Raw genomic sequence first — 25,880 nt, 5'->3', positions numbered from 1 at the left:
AGAGAGCGAGAGAGAGTCCACGCACAAATGCTGCTGCAGAGATTCTTAACAGTAATTGAACGCGCGCATAAAGCTTTAGCCGCTAGCCATTAGCATGCGCCTTCATCTTCCACACAATGAAAGCAAACAGTCTACAGTAGCTGCAGGCCATGCAGCGCACTCACTGCACGTCTTTATGCGTGTGCATCTGCGGCCGCCTGCATCATGTGACTGATGAGCGGCCAATCAAGTGCATTTGGGGTTGGCGGGGTAGCATGTGTCGCCTCGCTTTTGGGATCCGAGGCGGCAGCACGGAGTAACACGACACTGGAGCAAAGGAACCAAGAGAAGACTTGAATGTGCTTGATGACTTAAAACAAAAACAATGTAAACAACAATGGAGGACATCATGTTTCCTGTTTTTTTTTGGTCTTCTTCCCATTCCGGAAGTGGCCATTCTCTTTACGCCAATCAACATGCTGCACTGTGTCTAGCTCCGCCCCCTTTAGGTACCCTACACTACATGTCATACTGCAACATCGGGCTGCCAAATAGCGATAGGATTGTGGTGGGTTATTTAGTAGTAGTAGTAGTAGTACTTCATTAATCCCACAGCAGGGAAATTCATCTGTTACAGCAGCAAGCAAGATACACAAGTAAAGAATGCATAGTCATAGACAATGCATGCAATGCATAGACATAGTGAATACAAAAAAGTTCAGGTGTTGTAGAGCCCGATAGCCTGATATTTTGGTCGCCTGCAGCGTTAATTCAACAAACGTCTGTCTTATCTGTTACTGAAACAACAATAACCAAATGTTACTGTCCAATGAAAAGCATGTATCGCCAAATCTGGTCTGAAAAATATTTGTTATTTGTTCTAATTTGCAAAAAATATGCTTTTTTTTTTAAAATTGACATGTATTGATGAGGGTGTTTTTTATTTTTTAATTTGGCACTCATATATGACACATATGCAGTACCAGTGGAAAGTCTGGGTACTCCCCCCATTCATAACATGGTAAAGTGTCTACACACATGTGCCTGGTACTATCCATGATGAATAAAGAATAGCAGGGATGTCCAAAATGTGGCCAGAGGCACATTTAAAAAACAAAAAACAAAAAAAAACAGGCACTGTTTAATGAAAAAGTAATAACTAATCATAACACTGACTGGTGTCTAAACATACATTTTTTTAAAGCCTTTTTACAAAATAAAAAAGATATAAAAATATAAAAGTGACCCCCACATCTTTGATTTATGAAAAGTTTGGACAACCCTGTGAAATATTAATCTCCTCAAAGGTGTCAGTTGTTTTTGCGCGTGGTTAAGTGGTCTTTGTTCACCTGTGACAAAAATCAGCATCAGACGCTGACTTGTTGAAAAGGACATTTTTACTTATTAACAGCCAGCTTCCTCCTCATCCTCCTCTTCCTCCTCACTGGTTGTGTCGATTTTTTTTTCATCTTCAGCTTCTAAACCTCCTCCTCCTCCTCCTCCTCCTCCTCCTCCTCCTCCTCCTCGTCTTCTTTTCCACTCCTCTCGCAGCTCCGGGAAGAAGAAAAACGAGGATGTGTTGCTCGACCTGAGATTTGATCGCATCTTTGGAGGGCTGGAGGAAAAAAAAAGATCGACGTCTCTGCAGACACAAACACCAGAAGAAGAGCTGGGATGATTTGGATGTGACGACAAGCTGGTTTTGTGATGCGTGCATGTGGACGTCATATGACCGACTGAGGAGCGCCTGGATGCTGCAGGAAGGCGGGTCACGCACGCCGGGAAGCAACGACCGTCGCCCCGCGTCTTCCTCGCTCCATCGCGGCTGCATGAGCGCCGACACTCGGCCCGCTCTCCGCCTGGATGCGCCCTTCTCCGCGTAGCAGAGCCGCACTGACGCCGGAGCAAGGTCCAGGCAGCACGTATGGAAACTGGGACCAGAATTTTAGGAGGAAGGAAAACTAAGCAAGCTGTTTGAACTCCAGAACCTTCTTTTTCCCCTCCTTTTTGCTGGATTATCTCTGATATATGCTGAGGGGCGTCCATGCTTGGTTTATTTTTGAGAAGAAAATGCCTGTGGTAGATGATTTAAAATCATCCAGCACCCGGTGCTCCGTGTAAGATCTTCTTTCACATGTTCTGGACCAGGTGGGCTCAAATGTGACACCTGATGTCTTCAGAGATGCTGGAGATCTGTCGTTCACTCATGTTGGCGTCGAGGTAGTCCCATACCGACCAGAACCAGCAGCGCTTCTGCCGTTACCGAGGCCAGCTCCACGTCGAAAGAATACAAAGCAGCCGTGTGGGGGTTCCTCATCCGTAAGAACCCATGCACGTGTTCTGGTTCGAGTTAGCAGACAGATCAGCTCCAGTGTGAGGAAGAGGAGGAGAGGATCCAAGCTGGGGAAGTCGCTTCTGGAGTCCGTCGTTGTTTGGCCTTCCAAGTCCACAAAGTAGGCCTCCATCCCAGACCGCCTCTCCTGTGGGACCTACAGTCAGCTTTTTTGGGTCACTAGTTGTTCCACTTTCAGGACTCAAAGTTTGACCTGCGCCTGACCCCCCAGGACAAACACCGCCCCCCCTCCCCACCACCACCCTCAAACGCGCTCATCTTATTTCTCACCTGGTCAGTGCCCCCCCCAAAACCAACCATACGATTTCCCCCGAGCTCCCCTAATTCCCCCGCCCCCCCAGCGGCCCCCCGCTACCACCGCCGTCTGCCCCAGGCCGCCCACCCCCCATTTTCCGAGCTGGCGTGGCGACGCAAACTCACAAATATTTACTTCCTGTACGTGAAGAGGAAAGGGGGCCCCCCTTTCGTGGAATGCGGCAACATGGGCGTGTTTGACCGCGGAGTTCAGATGCTGCTGACCACGGTGGGGGCCTTCGCTGCGTTCAGCCTCATGACCATCGCCGTGGGCACGGACTACTGGCTGTACTCGCGCGGCGTCTGCAAGATCAAGAGCACCAACGAGAACGAGACCAGCAAGAAGAACGAGGAGGTGATGACGCACTCGGGCCTCTGGAGGACCTGCTGCCTGGAAGGTGAGCTGTCAATCAGTCGCTGTCAACTTTGCAAGGTGTCCTAGGTCACATGACCGTCCGTCCACCATCAGCGTGCAGGTGGCGTGTCTCCAGCTCAGCGTCCGCCCAACTAAAGCCTTTGTGGAGGCTTTGTCCTTTGCTCCATTTCTATCAAATTTGGTGCGTTTGCAGTCGAGGGCTTGCTGAAGGTGATACACGCATCAGTGTGGCCCACATCATTGGTAGCATGGCGCTACCCAAAATTTAGACCTTTCACATTTGTCCTTTGGTTGCTCCACTTTACTCAGGCATAGTAAGAGACACCAGGGATGCATTCTCTGAGGTCCCTAGATGTCCCTAGACACCAAGAACATGCATATGGACCTTATTATTGTGGCACAGTTCTTCATTTACTTTCAGCAGAAACTATGGCACATTGCTGTTGTCACACTTCAAGGTTCTACTTTTGTACTCCTAACACTTTTACACTTTGGGACCACACCTGAAACTATATAAAAAAAAAAAAAGTAAAATGTACAAAGAGCCCCCTCGGAGTCCACTATGAAGTCCTGTAAGGGGACATTAGTGAGGATTGTACCTTACGGGGACACAAATTTAGACATCCTGGTGCTCCATTTGGTTTGGAGTGTTCAGCATAATCAATGTGACACATTTGTTTACATTAACACTTTGCAGTGGTATAGTACCGTGCCAACTCAAGTTAACCACTAGCCTCTCTTTTCCCCAGCAGTCATGCTGAATAACTCAGGGCAAACAGCATAGGTCAAACCGTAGCTAGTAGGGCAAACAGTAACTTGTAGGTCAAACAGTAACTATTTGGGAAAACAGCATAGGTCAAACAGTAACTAGCAGTTCAAACAGTAACTAGCGGGGCAAACAGTGTAAGTCAACCAGTAAGTCAAATTGCAACTAGTACATCAAACAGTAACTAATAGGGCAAACAGTAACTTGTAGAGCAAACAGTGTAGATCAAACAGTAACTAGTAGGTCAAACACTAACTAGTAGGGTGTTAGTAGCAGGGCAAACCGTAACTAGTACGTTAAACTAGTAGGTCACTAGTAGGTCAAACCGTAACTAGTAGGGCAAACTGTGTAGGTCAAACTGTAACTAGTAGGGCAAACTGTGTAGGTCAAACTGTAACTAGTAGGTCAATCAGTAACTAGTAAGGCAAACAGTAACTTGTAGATCAAACAGTAACTCGTAGGGCAAACAGCATAGGTCAAACAGTAATTAATAGGGCAAACGGTAACTTGTAGGTCAAACAGTAACTTGGAGGGAAAACAGCAGGTAGTAGGTCAAACAGTAATTGGTAGGGCAAAGAGCATAGGTCAAACAGTAACTAGTTGGGCAAACAGCATAGGGAAAACAGTAACTAGTAGGGCAAACAGTAACTTGTAGGGCAAACAGCAACTAGTAGGGCAAACAGCAACTAGTAGGGCAAACATTAACTTGTAGGTCAAACAGTAATTTGTAGGGCAAACACTAACTATTAGGGCAAACAGCGTAGGTCAAACAGTAACTAGTAGGGCAAACAGTAACTTGTAGGTCAAACGGCATAGGTGAAACAGCAACTAGTAGGGCAAACAGCCTAGGTCGTACAGTAACTTGTAGGGCACACAGTAACTTGTAGGTCAAACAGTAACTAGTAGGGCAAACAGTAACTTAGAGGTCAAACAGAAACTTGTAGGGCAAACACTAACTAGTAGAGCAAACAGCGTAGGTCAAACAGTAACTAGTAGGCCAAAGAGTAACTTGTAGGTCAAACGGTAACATGTAGGTCAAACAGTAACTTGTAGGGAAAACAGCAACTAGTAGGTGAAGCAGTAACTAGTAGGGCAAACAGCATAGGGCAAAGAGTAACTAGTAGGGCACACAGTAACTTGTAGGTCAAACAGTAACTTGTAGGGCAAACAGCATAGGTCAAACTGTGGCTAGTAGGTCAACAAGTGACTTGTAGGGCAAACAGTACCTAGTTGGGCAAACAGTAACTTAATGGGAAAATAGTAACTTGTAGGGCAAACAGTAACTTGTAGGGCAAACAGTAACTTGTAGGGCAAACAGCATAGGTCAAACTGTGGCTAGTAGGTCAACAAGTGACTTGTAGGGCAAACAGTACCTAGTTGGGCAAACAGTAACTTAATGGGAAAATAGTAACTTGTAGGGCAAACAGTAACTTGTAGGGCAAACAGTAACTTGTAGGGCAAACAGCATAGGTCAAACGGTAGCTAGTAGAGCAAACAGTAACTTGTAGGGCAAACAGTAACTAGTTGGGCAAACAGTAACTTGATGGGAAAATAGTAACTTGTAGGGCAAACAGTAACTTGTAGGGCAAACAGTCTAAGTCAAACAGTAGCTAGTAAGTCAAACAGTAAGTTGATGGGCAAACAGTAACTAGTGGGGCAAACAGTAACTTGATGGGCAAATAGTAACTTGTAGGTCAAACAGTAACTTGTAGGTCAAACAATAACTAGTATGACAAACACTAGCTAGTAGGTCAAACAGTAACTTGTGCGTAAAACAGTAACTAGTAAGTCAAACAGTAAGTTGATGGGCAAACAGTAACTCGTAGGGCAAACAGCATAGGTCAAACAGTAATTAATAGGGCAAACAGTAACTTGTATGTCAAACAGTAACTAGTACGACAAACAGTAGCTAGTAGGTCAAACAGTAACTTGTACGTAAAACAGTAACTAGTAGGTCAAACAGTAACTAGTAGGCCAAACAGTAACTAGTAGGTAAAACAGTAACTTGATGGGCAAACAGTAACTAGTAGGTCAAACAGTAACTTGTAGGGCAACAGTGTAGGTCAAACAGTAGCTAGTAGGACAAACAGTAACTAGTAGGGCAAACAGTTACTAGTAGGTCAAACAGTAACTAGTTGGTCAAACAGTAACTAGTAGGGCAAACAGCAACTAGTAGGTCAAACAATAACTAGTAGGGCAAACAGTAACTAGTAGGTCAATCAGTAACTTGTAGGGCAAACAGCATAGGTCAAACGGTAGCTAGTAGGGCAAACAGTAACTTGAAGGTCAAACCGCGGTTTGAGTATACTTTCACATCGCTACAATAATGTATAAAGTTAAGAACAACTCGTTACCCAAAAACCTCATAAAGTATTTCTCAATCAGAGAGGAGAAATATGATCTTAGAGGAAAATTAAACTTAAAACATTTATATGCGAGAACTACGCTGAAAAGCCACAGCATTTCTTTATGTGGAATTAAATTATGGAACGGATTGAGTAAAGAACTCAAACAAAGTAGAGAAATGAGCAAATTCAAAAAACAATACAAGCAGTTGATGTTTGCTAAATACAAGGCAGAAGAGTCTTGATTATCAAAATGATTGTTCTGTCAGGTTTGTTATTTTGTTTTGTTTTGTTTAAACCAAACCAAAACCAAACAGTAACTATTAGGGCAAACAGTAACTTGTAGGGCAAACAGCATAGGTCAAACGGTAGGTATTAGGGCGAACAGGAAATTGTAGGTCAAACAGTAACTATTAGGGCAAACAGCATAGGTCAAACAGTAACTGTAGGTCAAACAGTAACTAGTAGGGCAAACAGTAACTAGTAGGTCAAACAGTAACCAGTAGGTCAAACAGTAACTTGTAGGGCAAACAGTAACTTGTACGGAAAACAGCATAGGTCAAACGGTAGCTAGTAGGGCAAACAGTAACTTGTAGGTCAAACAGTAACTTGTAGGGCTAACAGCATAGGTCAAACGGTAGCTAGTAGGGCAAACAGTAACTTGTAGGTCAAACAGTAACTTGTAGGGCAAACAGTAACTAGTAGGGCAAACAGTAACTTGCAGGGCAAACAGTAACCAGTAGGTCAAACAGTAACTTGTAGGGCAAACAGTGTAGGTCAAACAAAGCTAGTAGGTCAAACAGTAACTAGTAGCGCAAACAGTAACTTGTAGGGCAAACAGTAACTAGTAGGGCAAACAGTAACTAGTAAGACAAACTGTAACTAGTAGGTCAAACAGTAACTAGTAGGTCAAACAGTAACTTGTAGGGCAAACAGCATTGGTCAAACGGTAGCTAGTAGGGCAAACAGTAACTAGTAGGGCAAACAGTAGCTTGTCGGTCAAACAGTCACTTGTAGGGCTAACAGCATAGGTCAAACGGTAGCTAGTAGGGCAAACAGTAACTTGTACGTCAAACAGTAACTAGTAGGGCAAACAGTAACTTGTAGGGCAAACAGTAACTAGTAGGTCAAGCAGCAACTAGTAGGGCAAACAGTAACTAGTAGGTCAAACAGTAACTTGTAGAGCAAACAGTAACTTGTAGGGCAAACAGCATAGGTCAAACGGTAGCTAGTAGGGCAAACAGTAACTTGTAGGTCAAACAGTAACTATTAGGACAAACAGCATAGGTCAAACAGTAACTAGTAGGACAAACAGTAACTTGTAGGTCAAACAGTAACTAGTAGGGCACACAATAACTAGTAGGGCAAACACTAACTAGTTGGCTATTACAGTTAGCAGAGGGATTCTAAGAACCAGAAGTGGTTTCCATGACATTAACTTGTCGGTCAAATAGTAAATTGTAGGGCAAACAGCATTGGTCAAACGGTAGCTAGTAGGGCAAACAGTAACTTGTTGGGCAAACAGTAACTAGTAGGGCAAACAGTAACTTGTAGGGCAAACAGTAACTAGTAGGTCAAGCAGCAACTAGTAGGGCAAACAGTAACTAGTAGGTCAAACAGTAACTTGTAGAGCAAACAGTAACTTGTAGGGCAAACAGCATAGGTCAAACGGGAGCTAGTAGGGCAAACAGTAACTTGTAGGTCAAACAGTAACTAGTAGGGCAAACAGTAACTAGTAGGTCAAACAGTAATTTGTAGGGCAAACAGCATAGGTCAAACGGTAGCTAGTAGGTCAAACAGTAACTAGTAGGGCAAACAGTAACTAGTAGGTCAAACAGTAACTTGTAGGGCAAACAGTAACTAGTAGGGCACACAATAACTAGTAGGGCAAACACTAACTAGTTGGCTATTACAGTTAGCAGAGGGATTCTAAGAACCAGAAGTGGTTTCCATGACATTAACTTGTCGGTCAAATAGTAAATTGTAGGGCAAACAGCATTGGTCAAACGGTAGCTAGTAGGGCAAACAGTAACTTGTTGGGCAAACAGTAACTAGTAGGGCAAACAGTAACTAGTAGGTCAAGCAGCAACTAGTAGGGCAAACAGTAACTAGTAGGTCAAACAGTAACTTGTAGAGCAAACAGTAACTTGTAGGGCAAACAGCATAGGTCAAACGGGAGCTAGTAGGGCAAACAGTAACTTGTAGGTCAAACAGTAACTAGTAGGGCAAACAGTAACTAGTAGGTCAAACAGTAATTTGTAGGGCAAACAGCATAGGTCAAACGGTAGCTAGTAGGTCAAACAGTAACTAGTAGGGCAAACAGTAACTAGTAGGTCAAACAGTAACTTGTAGGGCAAACAGTAACTAGTAGGGCACACAATAACTAGTAGGGCAAACACTAACTAGTTGGCTGTTACAGTTAGCAGAGGGATTCTAAGAACCAGAAGTGGTTTCCATGACTTTGTCCCCCCACCAGTAGTGACGTGTGGGTCGATACTGAAGTATGGATACTTCCGATACCAGCTCTTCATGCTCGAAAATCGATTCCCAGATCAAAACTGTTGATACTTTTGATACTTGGGTCGTTTGAAGTAATGTATTTGATGACGAGGAAGACTGGAAAGTAAGTCAATGATTGAGATCGTGTCTAAATGATATGTGATTGGTGGGAACTACTTCTTCTTCCGCCTGAGTAAGTGCGTAACGCGTAAGCGAAGCGGCAAGGTTTAATGTCTTGGATTCTTTATGCTATGATATGAAACATTACCGTTTTACATTTAACAGACACATTTGGTGGATTTGCACAAAGTATCAGTATAGGATCGGTATTGACGATACCAGCCTGGATTTGAATTTGAGTATTGGATCAGAAACAAAATGAGTGGTATCGCACATCACTACCCACCAGGGTTTGAGTTCCCATAAAGACAGAAAATTCAACAACAAAAAATGGTCAAAAGTATCATTTGTGTTATCGCAACATGGAAGAAATGCGCTATTTTCACGGCGACAAGCCGCAAATGACACCAATGTCAACAAGGCGGTGAGACTGTGACCCGACAAACACCCCCCAGAAGTGTCATGGCGCCACCCGTCTGTTCATTCGTTAACCAGGAATTAGTCTGCCAACTGACAAACACAAATCACTTTTTCTCCCTTCATCCGTATTTTTATTTTTGATATCATGTCTATGCAAGCCTCCGTCGAACCTTTTTACTTCACTAAATGGATGAATACATAAATATCATCAAGAAAGTCATACATTCAAACACAATATGGTTATGCTGGTCAAAGATCCTCTATATGACAGGGGCACCCTGCTGCTTGTAAGGATCTGCTGCAAATACGCTAGTCCAACATCCACAATGTGACAGGAGTGCTGTTTTTTTTAGGAATCTACTGCAAAACTTTTTTTTTTTTTTTTTTTTAAATGGTGGTCAAAGATCTTCTCTATGACAGGAGCGCTCTGCTGTATTTAAAGACCTAGTCAAGTCAAAGATCCTTGAAAAGACAGGAGCGCTCTGTTGTGTTTAAGGAGTAACGAGGTGGAAAAATGCTGGTCAAAGATCCTCTATAATTCAGTAGCGCTCTGCTGTGTTTAAGGAGCAACTATAAAACCATCATCAAGTGTGCTGTAGTGTTTTTAACAATCTGCTGCAAAATATACTTGTCAAAGATCCAAAGATCTCCTATGTGACAGGAGCACTCTGCTGTGTTTAAGAAGAAAGTAAAAAAGAAACCTGAAGTCAAAGATCCTCTGTAAGACAGGAGTGTTCTGCTGTGTTTAAGGGTTACCAAAAAAAAATGCTAGTCAAAGATCTTCTATTATTGAGGAGCACTCTGCTGTGTTTAAGAGCAACTAAAAAATATGCTAGTCAAAGACCCTCTAAGACTGGAGTGCTGTGGTGTTTTTAAGGATCTACTGAAAAGAAAGAATTCTAAAGAATTCATGTCAAAGATCCTTTAGAACACAGGAGAGCTTCTGCTGTGTTAAACAAACTTCTTTAAAAAAAAAATGCTAGTCAAAGATCCTCTATATGACGAGTGCCGCAGTGTTTTTAAGAATCTACTGCAAAGAAAAATGGTCGTCAAAGATCCTCTATATGACAAGAGTGCCGCAGTGTTTTTAAGAATCTACTGCAAAGAAAAATGCTTGTCAAAGATTTCCTATAAGACAGGAGCACTCTGCTGTGTTTAAGAAGAAAGTAAAAACGAAACTGCTACTCAAAGATCCTCTATAAGACAAGCTGTTGTCAAAGATCTCCTATAAGGTGGGAACACTCTGCTGCATTAAAGGATGCACTGAAAAAAAGGTCGTCAAAGAAGTCTATGTCTATAAGTCAGGAGCGCTCTGCTGTTTTTAAGGATCTACTAAAAATAATAATGTTAGTCAAAGATCCTCTAGTATAAGACAGGAGCACCCTGCTGTGTTTAAGGACAACAGCAAAAGCTTGTTGAAGATCCTTTATATGACAGGAGCATTGGTTTTGAAGCACCTACTGAAAAAAAAAACAGCAGTCAAAGATCCTATATATGACAAGAGTGCAGTGGTGTTTTTAGGAATATACTGCAAAAAAAAAAGCTTGTCAAAGATCCTCTACTGTATATGCCAGGAGCGCTCTGCTGTGTTGAAGGACCGACAGCAAAAATGCCAGTCAAAGATGATCCAAGTGTGTACTTTACTTTGAAAATGAATGAAGGATGTTTCTGACCGTCACCTGATGCCATGTGACCTCGCCAGGTTGCAGTGTGATCCTGATTGGTCATGTGATATCGTGTGACCAAACACAATAAAGCCATGAAAGGCGCTGGCTGAGAAGAAGCCGAGGCTGGAGTGGCCCGTCCCCCCCCCGTGCAGGCTGTGCTATCTTTACCACATCTTTAGCACGTCCAATGATTAAGCCAGCTTTGAATGCAGTGTCACACTTTGCTCGTGTTGCCGCGCCACCAGTCACGATCCCACGCAGTCGGGATCGTTCCCGTTGTCGTGCGTGTGTGTGTGTGTGTTGCGGCGATGACATTAATTGCGTTAGCAGCTGTCGTCGCAGCTAACTTATATTTAAAGCTACAATTGAGGAGCCGGTGAGATACAGACTAACTAATTACATGGAATCTGATTGCGTGGAATGGGAGGTGCAGCCTGTGTGGGGGTGGTGCAAGCCGTGGCGGACTGAAATGTGGGCGTGGTGTGATGATGAATTGATGACATCATCAAAATCAACGAGGATCTTGCACTAACAGGAAGGAATGGTGTGTTTTTGACCCTTAGGAAATCCTGAGAGTAGTCTGTTCCAGGGTCAAACTGCATTGCAAGTGTAACAAGAAGTGAACTAGTAACAACTATAAAACACACCATTAACTTTGATGGCAAAGGCGCGCTGTCAAGTGTAAAAAAAAGCGAGACTGTGTTACTGGTATTAAATATAGAGCATGGAGGCGGTTCTGCTGTTTAGATTTGAATAGTTGATACATGAGAGCTTGTAAAGTGTCCATGTAACGGACGAGAGTCTGCATTAACCCGACAGTACCGACATTCCTCGGGGACCTATGGCGGCCGTCAGCGGTCCAGAGATCCACTCGACGGCGGTCTTCCGTGATGGATCTGGCCCCCGGGTTGTAGAGTCTGGCTCTGAGGCGGAGCGGAGTGGGCCCGAGGGCGCGGGCCGTGACAGGTGGAGCTCAGCGGGCACTAAGTGCCGCTATTAATCTCCATCATGGCTGCTCGCCGTGTGTGACAGCAGATATGTTTCTGGGAATGAGGTGTGCGTGTGTGTGTGTGTGTGTGTGTGTGTGTGGAGTAGAACTCCATTTGACTTTTCATCATTTTTCTTACAGCGTACATCTGAAGTCAGTGAACCTCACAAGGTTAAAGTCTATCTAAGCTGTGCTGACAGACCAGAACGTCTATTACACCATTAAAAAAAACAAAAAAACCAGCGTATGAGTCCACCAAGCTTTATCACACCTTTTGTCACTCTTCACTGGCCACATCATTAGGTACACTTGATAGGACACTTCCTGGTTCATGCTGATGCTGTGAGACAACCACACCTTACCAGTTTCCATTCTGCTGTTTTTAAGCACCTACTGCAAAATTTCAAAAAAAGAAAACTCAAAGATCCTCTATGTCAGGGGTGCTCACACTTTTTTAGCCTGCAAGCTACTTTTAAAAGTCCCAAAGATCTACGTCCTACTATATAGAAAATATATATATTTACGATATTTATAAAGTAAAATAGGAGTAGGTACTTATGTATGTTATACATGTATATCAGGGATGCAGGAAGTACAAGTCAAAATGATCTTCCTCTTTCTATAAAACATATAACATATACAAAATGTAACCAGTAAACTCTGAAATTCTATTGTAAATATGAATGATTAGTATTTCACATTCACATTGTCAAAGTTTACAGGTCATCAAAGTAGTTGCTATCATAATTCACTTCAATAAGGAAATAAAGATAATATAATAGATAACATAACTCCTAAATAGTTGTGTACATAACCTGAGTACTGGTAATATGTCAGTCAAATTAGCTATGTAACGTTCATTAGGACACACAGTTCATGTATTACATCCAGTTAGCATTTGCTATCAAACATTAGCATATACAAGAATTTAAAATGATGATGCAAAAGACAATCGCAGCCCAAGTCAAGGCAACATATTGAAAAGGTTTCACCAATGGGCACATTTTTAATGTCATCATGAAATAATAGTTTAAGAAGCCAACGTGTAGAAAACACTGATTTCTGTAGTAGAGTTCATGACGCCAAGCAAAGCCAGTAAACAATACTTTTATTCTACGTAACTAGCCGCTACAAGTGAACAGATAACTTTAGTTATAGATATAGACATCTTACCGCTGAGTTAGTTCATCCATAATCGGAATAATAAAGATGATAGCTTTAAACGCCGCGCGGGCGCAAGAACGAATGCGGAGGGGAGCTTAATGTCAGCTGACTGATGTCACGTGACATCAGACAAAGTGACGTTTATGCGATCGACCCAAGCGGTAGCTGGCGATTGACGTAATGGGCCCCCCTGTTCTATATGACCGCAGCCCTCTGCTGCTTTTTTATTGGCCTGGTGCAAAAACACGAGTCAAAGATCCTCCATGTAGCTTCATGTGTACAGTAACGTGTTGCGTGGCAGTAAGAGTGTGTGTCAGGTCAAGTGTTGTTGCTTTGTGTGCACAACAGTGTGTTATTGAGACATGTGTATAGCGTCATGTTGTGTCGTAGTAACATTACGGGTCACGTGTTGTTGCTTCACGTGTACAGTAACGATTCATGTGTGCGTGTGCGGTGGCGTGTTGTGTAGTAACAGCAGTGTGTATCAGGTCAGGTGCCGTCGCTTCACGTGTGCAGCAACATGTTGTGTAGTAATGAGTGTGTGTATCAGGTGAAGTGTTGTTGATTCATGTGTGCAGTAGCGTGTTGCGTAGTAGTAAGGGCGTGTGTGAGGTCAAGTGTCGTCGGCACATCGTTAACGCTCGGTGGGAAGGTGCTGACTGTGGTCTTGCCGCCACAGGAGCCAAACGGAGTGAGTGGTACTCCGAGTATGTGTAGTGTGTACTTGTAGTGAGTAGTAGTGTAAATGAGCAGACACTGATGGTGTTCTTTGTAAGCGACATGAGTCAGGAGTGTGTGCGTGTTATATGAGACATTGATTACTGATGATAGACTCAGCAGTGAGTCAAAACATTGCAGCGCGCGCGCACACACACACACACACACACACACACACACACACACTCCAGTTGACCAAAATACATGTAATGAAATGAAACACATTTTCATCATGTATTCAAATTAGTTTTGATTATGGACGAGTTAAGATGCTTGCTTTTGATTGACAGTGTTCATTACTATTGATTACTATTCATTTCCATGATTATGAGGTGGTTAACAAGCGAAATGGATCACAAGAATAACAAACAAATGAAAAACGGCAGCACAAAGCTTGCAAACAGTAGCAGAGCGACACGCTAGCCCTTCCGCTTCCTTGCTTGTCGGGAAACCCCTGCCAGACTTAATGGGACGCTGAGAGCTGGGATGCGGCAACCCCCCTCCCGCTCTCTTCTTCCTCTCTTTTGGATCCTACCCACATTCTGGAGGACTCCATAGTGGCCCATTAATCATCCTTTTGCGAGCGAGAGAGGTGCTTTGCATGAAGACGGCACAGTCCCACCTTCAGAAGATGTTAGTCATTGTTGTTTGTCAATGACTAATCAGCGTTGTCGTGGCGACTGTTGCGTGGCGCCCCCGCTGGATCGTCCTGGTATCATCGCAGGGAGGAAATAACCTGTCAATGGTGAAACTACTGGTATTCATGTAGGTCAGTCATAATAACCGTGGCAACCAGGAAGCCTCTCTAGCTGGTTTGTGATTGTCAGCCATGTTGGTTGTTAAATATTCCAAAATGTTCCAACGAGTGACCGTCGTCCTAAAGGCCTGCTCGCGCCAAGGCGGAGGAGGAGAGATGTCTTCGTTTGGCCTTCGTGTGACAAACAGTCGCTCGATAATTTTGACATTCTACCGACTCAACAAGTGAGTGAATAATCAATAGATTAATCAGCCTTGAACCAGGGCGCCGAGTCAGCAGAATCATGCGGAACAATAAAGCAGGGAGAGGATGAAAGGCACCCGCTTACTATGTACACTCCTGATCTAAATGTTAAGACCAGTTGGAAAATGGCAAGAATGTACATTTTGCACTGTTGGATCTTAAGGAGGTTCAGAGTAGAGCTTCAAAATGCAAAAAGAAGACATGGCAGTGAGACAAGCAATTTATTGCAAACAATCATTAAAGTCAAATAGGCTGATCAAAAGTTTAAGAGCACAGCTGAAAAAAATCCCCAACACCCCTAAAATAGAAATAAAATGTTGAACAAAGGAGTGAGTAATGAGTAGCTGAGCCATTCTTGTTATCAGCTGAAAAATGGGTTTGGGCATGCTTGATGCCAGTGTTTCCAGGAGGCTAGTGGGAATGTTGCTCCAGGTGGTGAAGATGGCTTCACGGAGGGCGTCCACTGTCTGGAACTGATGTCCATTTTTGTAAACTTCCCTTGCCATCCATCCCCAAATGTTCTCCATTGGATTTAGATCAGGGGAACACACAGGATGGTCCAAAAGAGTGAGCTTACTCATCTGGAAGAAGTCCTTTGTGAAGTGCAGCGTTGTCCTGTGGAAAAAGCCAGTCATTACCACACAGATGAGGGCCTTCAGTCACGAGGGATGCCCCCTGTAATATCTCCACACAGCCAGTTGCCATTTGACACCCCTGCACAACCTGAAGCTCCATTGCTCCATTGAAGAATCCTGATGGCGCCCCCTCCACTGTGTCATGTCTAAAACATCTCAGGTGGGATCTCCTTGTCATGCCAGTAACGTTGGAAGCCATCAGGACCGTCAAGTTTACATTTTTTTCTAATCAGAGAATAAAACTTTCTTCACCACTAAATCACATTCAATCCACATTTTTGCCAAAGTTTTGCCTTTTAAAGTCTGTGCTCTTTAACCTTTGATCAGCTGATGAACAGCCTGTTTCACTACAATGCTTGTTTGCAATAAATTGCTTACTCAAAAAAATTCTTGTCTCACTTCCATTTCTTCTTTTTGCATTTTGAACCTCCTTAAGGTCCAACAGTGCAAAATGGGAATTCTTGCAATTTTTCAACTGGTCTTTTGATCTGGAGTATATTGACCTCCGAATGCAGAAAACTTAAAAATGATAGGGTTACCAATTTGACGTTAAGACGGACAAAATTCCATCCAGCTTCCCAAAAACTGCTGTCAATATATTATACACTCCTGATATAACATGAACATTTTGAGCAGATTTTGGCTTTTATAGCCTGTGGTCTTAAACTTTTGATCAGCTGATAAACAGCCTATTTCAGTTTAATTGTTGTTTTCAATAAGTTACTTTTTCAAAATGCTTTTTGTCTCACTCCCCTTCTTGTTTTTGCATATTGTAGCTCTACTTAAAACCTCATTAAGATCCAAATGTGCAAAATGCTAATTCTAGCTATTTTTCAACTGGTCTTAAGATTTTGACCAGGGTGTATATAGATACAATAAAATAAATAAATATTTATTTATTTATTTATACATAAGCTCTGATTGGCTGGCGACCAGTCCAGGGTGTACCCCGCCTGCCGCCCGAAATCAGCTGGGATAGACTCCAGCATGCCCCCGCGACCCTAATGAGGAGAAGCGGTATAGAAAATGGAGGGATGGATGGATATTTATACATAAGTCAGTTTTCTCACGGAAAATGATTAATTTCCATGCACGTTATTTTTTTTAGAATGTCAGATTTAAAACAAAAACTCACACTTGAGTTCATAATGACCAAACATTTTTGTTGAAAAAACCCCAAACATGAACAGTGATACTCACTGGCATCCTTGCATGAAATACTGCAAAATTTTGCTGCATGCTTTGAATGGGAAATAGCAGCACCCTCTGGTGGACAAATATAAAAATGAAAGGCAGTCGTCCAGGGGTGTCCAAACTTTTCCCAGTGAGAGCTGCATACATAAAAGGGAAAAAAAGTCACATTTGCAATGTTTTTAGTGGACATTGTGGTCATTAGGAAGTAATGTGATGTTTTGTTGTGCGACAAAATGTTCCTATGATCTCGTATTAATAAGTACAGAAACAATTCTACAGTCAAAAGTGCTTCACAGGCTTTGTGGCATCGTTGTGGTTGCCTGGCTTGGCTTCCAGGCGCCCGGTGCAGGAAACCGTGCGACATCAATCACACGGTTACGACCTATTTCTAAATATTGGCTGACAAAACGTGAGCAGCGCTTCTCACGACTCGGCAAAGTCAATAAATCCACTTCCCTCTCGGGGAGGACGAATCGAACAAGCACACGCTTGCAGAATGGAGATACAGTCGTGTGAAAAAATGAGGACACCCGATTGGGGAACCTTTCTACTGTCATCCCTCGCCGCATCGCACTTCAAATTTCGCGGCTTCGCTCTATATCAGTTTTTCCTAATACAAGCTTGAATATGACGTATTGTTACCCATAAATTATGCATATTTAAGCAAATTGTAGGTATTTTTGCCAAAATTATCCATTTTCAAACAATAACACGGGCTACCTTTGCGGGCGTAGCCCACAACAAGCTAAAACCCCCAACGTCACTTCCTGTCTGTCATCCTCTACTTGCTCTGTAACACATTTACTGCGACACCACAGGAGTTTTATTTACGTCTTAAATAGATGATTTTCTCTGATTATGTCTTCTATATTGGGTAATAGGAGTGTAAAGGTGACTATAGGGGTGTTATTGTCACGATACGTTGAAGCTGTCGGCAGGTTGACCCCCAGGGTGCAGAGAGAAGGCGGCGAAGTGCAAAAATAAAAGTAATTTTATTGCACAGGACAGGAACAAACTAAAAGTGACAGAGGAACTCTGTGGGAAAGATAATACAAACTATAAACAGGTAGGTGACAGCACGGAAAAATCAACGATGGAAATGACGACAACAACAATGAACCAGCGCGGCGCATACGACAGCGCTGGTCTTTTAACTGTCACTGATTACAATTGACCGCAGCTGTGCGGCCACCAGGCGTGGAGTGGCAGTTCCTTCCACCACCCCGGAAGCATCGCTTGCCAGAATAATGGCGCAGGACAGGAAGTACACGCTCCTGTCCTGCGAAGCGTGACAGTTATCTCATCTCTAGAGGGCTCTAATCATGTTAAAACATGTTTTTAGTAGGTTGTAAACAGGTTTTGTATGTATTTTGTTAGTAAAAATATTCCATTTATAATAAGGAATCGTTTTATCACGGTCGGGTCTGGAGCCAATTACCCGCCCTAAACGAGGGATTACTGTACTCCTGAAGCACTGCACACAGAAGCGTGAAACTGTGTCAAAACACACACCCCTACTGTGTTGCCTGTGCTATACTTTTTTCCCCACAAGTACACCACATGGTGGCGCTATTATCAAACCCCAGACTTGAAATTTCTCACCGTCCGCTCTACAAAACACCCGCTGTTTCGCCCAATTGCCACAAAATTTGGTACACACCTTTAGGGGACTGACAAGCACATGTGTGTGAAATGTGAGCAGGATTGATTGACAAACATGGCCGCCATCAAGAAAAACCTAACTAATTGTCCATTGAGTATTTGTCTCTAAGGATATCTGTATTCCATGTATGCTAGCGTGTCTTTCATCCGCCCACAGGTATCTAGTGTGAGGTCTCCTGATTTATGGAATTTTACCTGTATTAGGGGGCTATATTTGTCCCTTGCGGACATTGCTTAAAGCTGCAAGCAGCATTGAATAGGACCTCGCACAAAGTGTATCCACATATGATTCATCACACCAGGCTATCATCGTCAAAGTATTTTCAACACAATCCATACCAGGGTGCCAGTAATGTAAAAAAAACAATTGGGGAGCCTGATGGAGTTTTTTGTCCAAACGTGATCTCTATTAGCGGGCTATAGCTGTCACTTGCGGACATTGCTTAAAGCTGCTAGCAGTAATAAATGGGCCCTCGCACAAACCACCACATTCTTCATTATACCAGGGTATCATCAATGCCTCTAATGTAAAAAAATTAATAAATTGTGACATCCGATGGGGTTTTTGTCCAAATTTACCACCTTGTCTCCTCTTCAGGAACAAATTGGTACTACAAGACCTTGTTAACATTACTCCAAATGGTTAGTAAATATCATGGCCATTGTGTTTTTGTTTTTACGAGCACACAGCCGAGTATGAGGCCGTTAGCGCTGATAGCGATGAGCGTGTGCAAACGCAATGACGTGTTTACGCTCTTATTCATCCCGCCGCCTTTTTATGACACGGTGAATCCACACTCATCTTAATTTGATCCTAATGGCGCTTAATTTGTCCATCGACTCACTTGAGGCTGGATTGATGGAGGGAATTAAGCGCCTTTATTGCAGCGCGCGGCGAGGGAGGACCGCGACGTAACGCTGACGTTCAGATTTTCCGACCCGCAATGCACACGCCGAGCGTAGCGGAGGGCGTGTCAGCTACAGTGCACACATCACAACAGGTTACAATAAGTCTGCATTGTGTGTGTGTGTGTGTGTGTGTGTGTGTGTGCCGTCAGCCATGTTTGACAGACCACCGGGGGGTGCACCGTTGTTTGTGTACATGACCAAGTGTGTGTGTGTGTGTGTGTGTGTGTGTGTGTGTGTAAGGAACACAGGGGGGTACATGTGTGAGTGAAGGGAGGTCCGGGTGGGGGGAGGGGCAATGACTCATCCACTGCATGAGCCTCTGGCTCTTTGCGCTGCCTCGCTCGCTCACTCGCTCGCTCGCTGCATAGCAACGGCTGTTCAAAGGCTGACATAGGTCCATAGCAACCGGCGCTGATGGCCTATAAACCCTGTTAGCGGGTCACAAAGACACAAACTGGTCTCTGTGTGGACACGTTTGTGAATATCACCATGGGAGGACGGTAACGCTGGTGACGCAGCATCAGGACCAGCTGGGGCTTTGCGAAGCTTGCTCAAGGATGCCGGACCAACTTTTAAGCAACACTTTCTAAAGGATGCTAGTGGCGCCCCCTATGGGTTGTGTTGATAATGCTTATAATGGCATACAGCAGGGGTGGCCAAAGTGCGCTTTGGTTTCTTATTGGCCCGCGGCACATTCTAAAAATATAATTTAACAAGAAAAGTAATAATAATAAATAAATAAATAAATAAAAACACCAAAAATTGAAAAATTGACAGTAATTTTACAAGAATGAAGAGAGAAAAGGTCGTAATTTTAACGTTGTAATATTAAGTTAAAAACTAATTTAAGTTTAGTATCATATATACCTTTTTTTTATTATTTTAATATTATGTGAAACAACAAATACAATTTAATTGATGGGAAATTAGGTTCCGGAAGAAGTTATAATGTTATGAGAATTAAGTCGAAATATTATGAGAATGAAGTCATAATTACTGGAAGAAAAGTTACAATAAGAAAGCTGAATTAGTTGGAAATTTAACAAAAAAAAGAAATGAACAAAGTCGTAAAAAGTGGCAATATTATGAGCATAAAAAAAAATGTCATTGTAGTAGCATAGAGCCGAAATCTTAAAGAAAAAATATGTTATTCTTTTGACATCGTAATATTATAATAATGATATTATTACATTATATTATATTATAATATTATATTATATTAAACAAACAAAACAACAAACAGAATTGAAATTTTTGGTAAATGAAGTTGTGGAAAAAGTTATAATGCTACGAGAATAAAGTCAAAATATTATGGAAATAAAGTCATAACTGTGAGAAGAAAATTGACAAGAAAAACGTTGAATAAGCTGGAATTTTTTTTAAGAAATGAAAAAAGTTGTATTCTAATAAAACGAAAGTCATAAACTCGTAATTATAAGGATAAATAATGTCATTTTAGTAGCACAGAGTTGAAATCTAAAAAAAACGGAATAAAAAAAAAGTTGAAATATTATATGAAACAAACAAAACAAAATAAAGGTGTTATTTTTTAGAAAATTGGTTTGGGGAAAAAGTTATATTATGGGAATAAAGTCAAGATTCATAATATTATGAAGTCATGATCCGGCAAACAGAGAAAAAAGGGCAAAGACCCAAGTTCATAGAAATAAAAGACATTTTCACAAATATGACAAAGCTGAGATGCAGTTTTTTCTTGAAATAAATATCACTTCTTAGCATATCTTTACAAAATACCAAAGTGGCAAAGTTGCATCCTTTCATTTTTCACTGGAAACAGTTTGGACACCCCTGAACTACGGATATTCTCCAAGTTTTATAATCATTAGACAAATGCTCAGTGACTTATGGACAATCGTTGAGGTGTCCCTGCAAAGACGTCAGCCACGTGCTTGTCAGTCACCTTTCTTGTGTTTTAACATTTTTTCCTGCCTCCACTCGTTCAATGAAGGTCACAAGCGTCGGGTGGTCGCTCACTGGCGCCCCCTGAGGGGTGAGAGCGTCAGCATCAGTGAGGAGGGAAGGAAGGATGGAGCAGGGGGAAGGAGGTAGCGTGAGGAAAGGAAGCAGGGCCGTCAGTGTTGCTGCAAATAACTCAGTTATTTATAGTTGAAATGTTTTGCCTCAATTCATTGTCTGCCCGCCCCCCACATTTGAACTGCCCCCGAAACACCACCCCCCTACCCCCACCCCCCACCCCCGCTGCACTGGCTTCATGTCATCCTGTCCACTGGTCTTTACTTTCCCTCCACTTTCTTTCATTACATGTTGGGTCAGCGCCTCACCCCCACTAGCCAACATGCCCCCCCGCCCACCCCTCGCTGATGCTGTTCTCTGACACAGTGATTCTTCAGTAATGTTACATAACATGCATGCAGACAGTGTTACTGCGGGTGCCGTGTGCTTATAATTTACCTTAACTCATTTATTACGTGTATGTGGTTATTATTTGCATTATTTAAACAATCTGACACATAAAGATAAATGTATTTTATTCCTTTTTTTGTTTGTTTAATTTGTTTGATTGTAATATATTTTTAAATTTACATTTATTCTAACATTTACTTAATTTATTAACATTTACTTATTTATATTGACATTTAAAATATTATAGGTATTTAAAATATTTGGATTCATCTATTTCATTGACCTGTATTGAAAATATGTTTTATTCATTTACTATTTTGTTTATCATTGTTTTATTTTTAATCTTTTTTTATCTATGTTTATTCCAAAATGAATGAAATGTTATTTACTTATTTTATTGACATTTATTTTATTCAGTGATTATTTTGTTTATAATAGTTTTATTTTTAATATTTTTTTTTATTTACATTTGTTCTAAAATTTATAAAATTGTTTAAAATTGACATGTATTTAAAATTACGTATTACATTTTTAAAATTCATCTATTATTTTGTTTATAATTGTTTCATTTTTAATGCATTTTTTATCTACATTTCTTCCAAAATGACATTTATTTAAAATGTTATTTTATTTTACAGTAATTCAATTAAAATTAAAACATTTTTCCCCCCCCAAAAATTTGAAAAATATATTTTTTAAATGACTGTATTTTTAAAACACCACATGGTGGCGCGGTTATTAAACCCCGTAAGTCGGATTGACTTGAAATTTCTCCCACCGCTCAACGCGCCTTACAAAGCACTCACTGTAACCTTAGGATGTTTCGGCCAATCAGGGTGAAATGTGGTACGCACCTTTAGGGGACTGACAAGCACGTGTGTTTCAAATCTGAGCAAGATTGGCCGCCATCAAGCAGGGACACTTCGGTAATTGTCTGATGATGGTGGATGTGTGTGTTTTCACAACAACCCATCGGTGAGTGGCTCTTCATTCCTACCTGCCTTCCTTGCAGGCTGCAGCTGATCCAAGGTCAGCGTCAGAAACTAATTCAGACCTAAATGGTCACACGGGTCCACTTTAAACATCCTCACAGCTGCCTCTTCAGCGTTTTCAGCACCGCATCAAAGCCTTTTTTGTAGCGGCGGAGAGGCTTTCAAGCAGAAATATAGCCACCGCTAAGCTCACGTGAGACGTAACACCGCCACCAACGCCGTTAAACGGGCAGCTGCGAGTTACACGACGTCACATCTGGACGAAGAGGAAAGTTTGGCTGTGGAGATGCCATGCGCTCGCTCTTCCCGCCCCATAAACTTCTTCTGCGCTTGCCTCATTAGGAGGTCCTTTTAACGTGATTTTGTCCACATGTCATGTCTTCCGTGAAAATGTCCCTCCGCCACGCAGGAAGGTGTCTTTTATCAATAACACCATCTTTAAATCGCTTCTTTTGGATTCAGTGATTAATATGGACTCACTTTGCAGCAGCATTTCAAACGTTCACATTTTGTGTTCCTAATCAAGTGTCCCGTTTTCAACTTTGTTGGTCAGTAATGTTGCCATGGTTACACAGAATGTTGCCAAATATACATAGGACTCCCTCCCCGACCGAGACATATCCAGTCATATAACATATGTGGGGGGTCTTCACACGGTATGGGCTGAGGGGGTGTTCCTAATCAAGCGGCCTGTTTTCAAACTACCTACGATGGAGACAGTTGGTCCAGCATTAGTTGCATCAGAATGAGGTAATAACAAAACAGTATGAGGGATAATAAGATGGGCTTGCAGGCCCATAATTAGAAGAAAACTGCTGTATTTGTTGGTTTCTGTGACAAATTCTAGGGTCTTTTGCAAAGTGGGTCATGTGTAGATGACAAAGTGTCTAAAGAATGTAAAAAAAAAAAAAGCATCGCTGTGTCTTCCCGTTCTCACAAATGTCCTCCACGCCACAAACGCGACTTTTTTGATGAACTATTCAGAAACGACACGGGGTGTTGGCGTGGGCGACGTGTTGGCGCGCCGAGGAACGCAGGACGGGAAACGTAGCGACGACTTGGCAGCCCGCTGAGGTGTGAAATGTAGAACGAGACGATTGTGGGGAAGCTGGGATTGTTCTGCTTGATGGAAACTGAATGATCCCTCTCTTGCAAGGCGGATAGGGATTGGCATGAACACCGTGGCCGCACTTTTTACCCTTGGAGGACAACCACATGTTTTTCATACACTGGAATCCTCACATACTATGGTTTGGTTTGGTTTGGTTTAGTTTATTTGAACATGAAGGTTACAATGGAATACATCTCGTGAATCATTCTTTGACAGTTCCACATGTCCAAAGGGAGTAGGAAGAAGCAAAGCTTATTTAATCCTACCCCCCGTCCATTCTACATCTAGTACAGTACATGTAGTTCACTTCCTGGATTCCATGTCATGTTTTCAGTGATAGTCAGGATAACACATAATAGATAACGGTGGGATAACCCTCCCCCCCAAAAAAAGGAGAGAACATTCATAATAATTATAATAATGATGACAATACTAAATAAATAAATAAATAAATAAGAACAAAGCTTTTTTTTATTTTTTTTTTAAACACAACAAAGAAAATTATAAAAATAAATAAATAAATAAATAAATAAAAATAAATAAATTAAAAAAAAAAAAATTAATTAAATAAATAAAAAATAAAATAAAATAAAATAAAATAAAATAGAAAATAAAAAAATAAATAAAATAAAATAACAAACCTGACAGAACAATCAGGACTCTTCTGCCTTGTATTTAGCAAACATCAACTGCTTGTATTGTTTTTTGAATGTGCTCATCTCTGTACATTGTTTGAGTTCTTTACTCAATCCGTTCCATAATTTAATTCCACACACGGAAATGCTGTGGCTTTTCAGCGTAGTTCTCGCATATAAATGTTTTAGGTTTAATTTTCCTCTAAGATCATATTTCTCCTCTCTGATTGAGAAATACTTGATTAGATTTTTGGGTAACGAGTTATTATTAACTTTATACATTATTCTAGCGGTTTGAAAGTGTACTAAATCTGCGAATTTTAATATCTGTGATTTTAAAAATAAAGGGTTTGTATGTTCTCTATACTTGGCATTATGAATGATCCTCACAGATCTTTTTTGCAGTACAGTGAGTGAATGAAGATTGCTTTTGTAATTATTTCCCATATCTCCACACAATACATGAAATATGGTAATACTAAGGAACAGTACAGAGTGTGGAGTGATTTTTGATCAAGAACATATTTTGCTTTATTCAATATAGAGATATTTCTCGCCACCTTTTGCTGTATATATTTAATATGAGATTTCCAACTCATTTTTTCATCTATTATAACCCCAAGGAATTTATATTCTTCCACTTTTTCAATATCCGTTCCATTAATTAAATACTATAATACTTTACTCGTGAGTACTCGTGAATACCTCGTAAATCTATGCCTACGACGCCCACCACTTGACAGAGGAAAGCTGTGTAGAAAAACAGGCTTTGCTACGCATCTTAAAGTAATCCGCGAGCCAGCTACAGACGTGGGAGCTGTAAGTTTGATCATTTAGCTTTTCTTCAGCAAAGACACCAACCTAGCATGATGTGATCATGTTATGTTAGCGCTGTAGCTAACATAGCTACGCTAGCATGGCTAACATTTGACTTAATTCCTGATGGGGATTTGTGGGGCGTATAGTTCAACAAAGTTTGGCTGAATTCCGAATTGGACCACCTCGATGGATGTAAGAGGTTCCAACATTTTACGTTTTTATTTATTTGTTTTATTATATTTTTTAATTTCAGTGAAAAAAAAATAGTGAAGATTTGTGACGTACGTTGAGGTTTTGTGTGTCGTCGTGTGCAGCTGTGGTTCAAATTCAAACTTTTTTGTGACTTTAGAGCAGGGGCGTCCAATGTGCGGACCTGGCACCAACAACCCGGGGGACAATCAAAACAAAGACTAAAAATAAAGTTGTAATTCTTGGAAAATTGGTTTGGGGGTGAAAAAGTCAGAATAAAAATATTATGGGAAGAAATTTGACAATAATGCAAAAATGTTAGGAGAAAAAAGGCATATTCTAACAAGAAAAAGTCGCAATTTTACGAGAATAAAGTCATAAAATGAGGAAAAAGAATGTGATCTTAGTAGCACAGAGCTGAAATATGAAAGAAAAATGATATAATTAAAAGAAAAAGACCTAATATTATGAGAAACACACAAAACAAAGAATAAAGTTGTACGTTAGGATTGGGAAAAATTATATTAAGGAAATAAAGTGAAGATATTATGGGAATAAAGTGAGAATATTATGAGAAGAAAATGATGAAAAATACTGAACGTAACAGCAGAAATGAAAAAAACAGCAGACATTTGACAAGAATAAAGTCAAACAGTTAAGA

The 25,880-nt window shown here is 41.4% G+C and overlaps 1 protein-coding gene across 1 annotated transcript in view; it reads left to right on the top strand.

Annotated features, from left to right (window-relative positions):
- Positions 1-2,508: 2,508 nt before the first annotated feature.
- The window catches only part of LOC129182335 (voltage-dependent calcium channel gamma-2 subunit-like), a 69,405-nt gene continuing 46,033 nt past the window's right edge, over positions 2,509-25,880 (top strand). The window contains exon 1 of the mRNA XM_054778324.1: positions 2,509-3,024. Within this exon, the coding sequence (XP_054634299.1) occupies positions 2,814-3,024 (211 nt within the window). The 5' untranslated portion in view covers positions 2,509-2,813. The remainder of the gene's footprint in view (positions 3,025-25,880) is intronic.

Source organism: Dunckerocampus dactyliophorus, chromosome 6, assembly GCF_027744805.1.
Source record: "Dunckerocampus dactyliophorus isolate RoL2022-P2 chromosome 6, RoL_Ddac_1.1, whole genome shotgun sequence".
NCBI lineage: Eukaryota > Metazoa > Chordata > Actinopteri > Syngnathiformes > Syngnathidae > Dunckerocampus > Dunckerocampus dactyliophorus.
The sequence above is the reverse complement of the archived record's forward strand: the minus strand, read 5'-3'. Positions and strand labels throughout refer to the sequence as shown.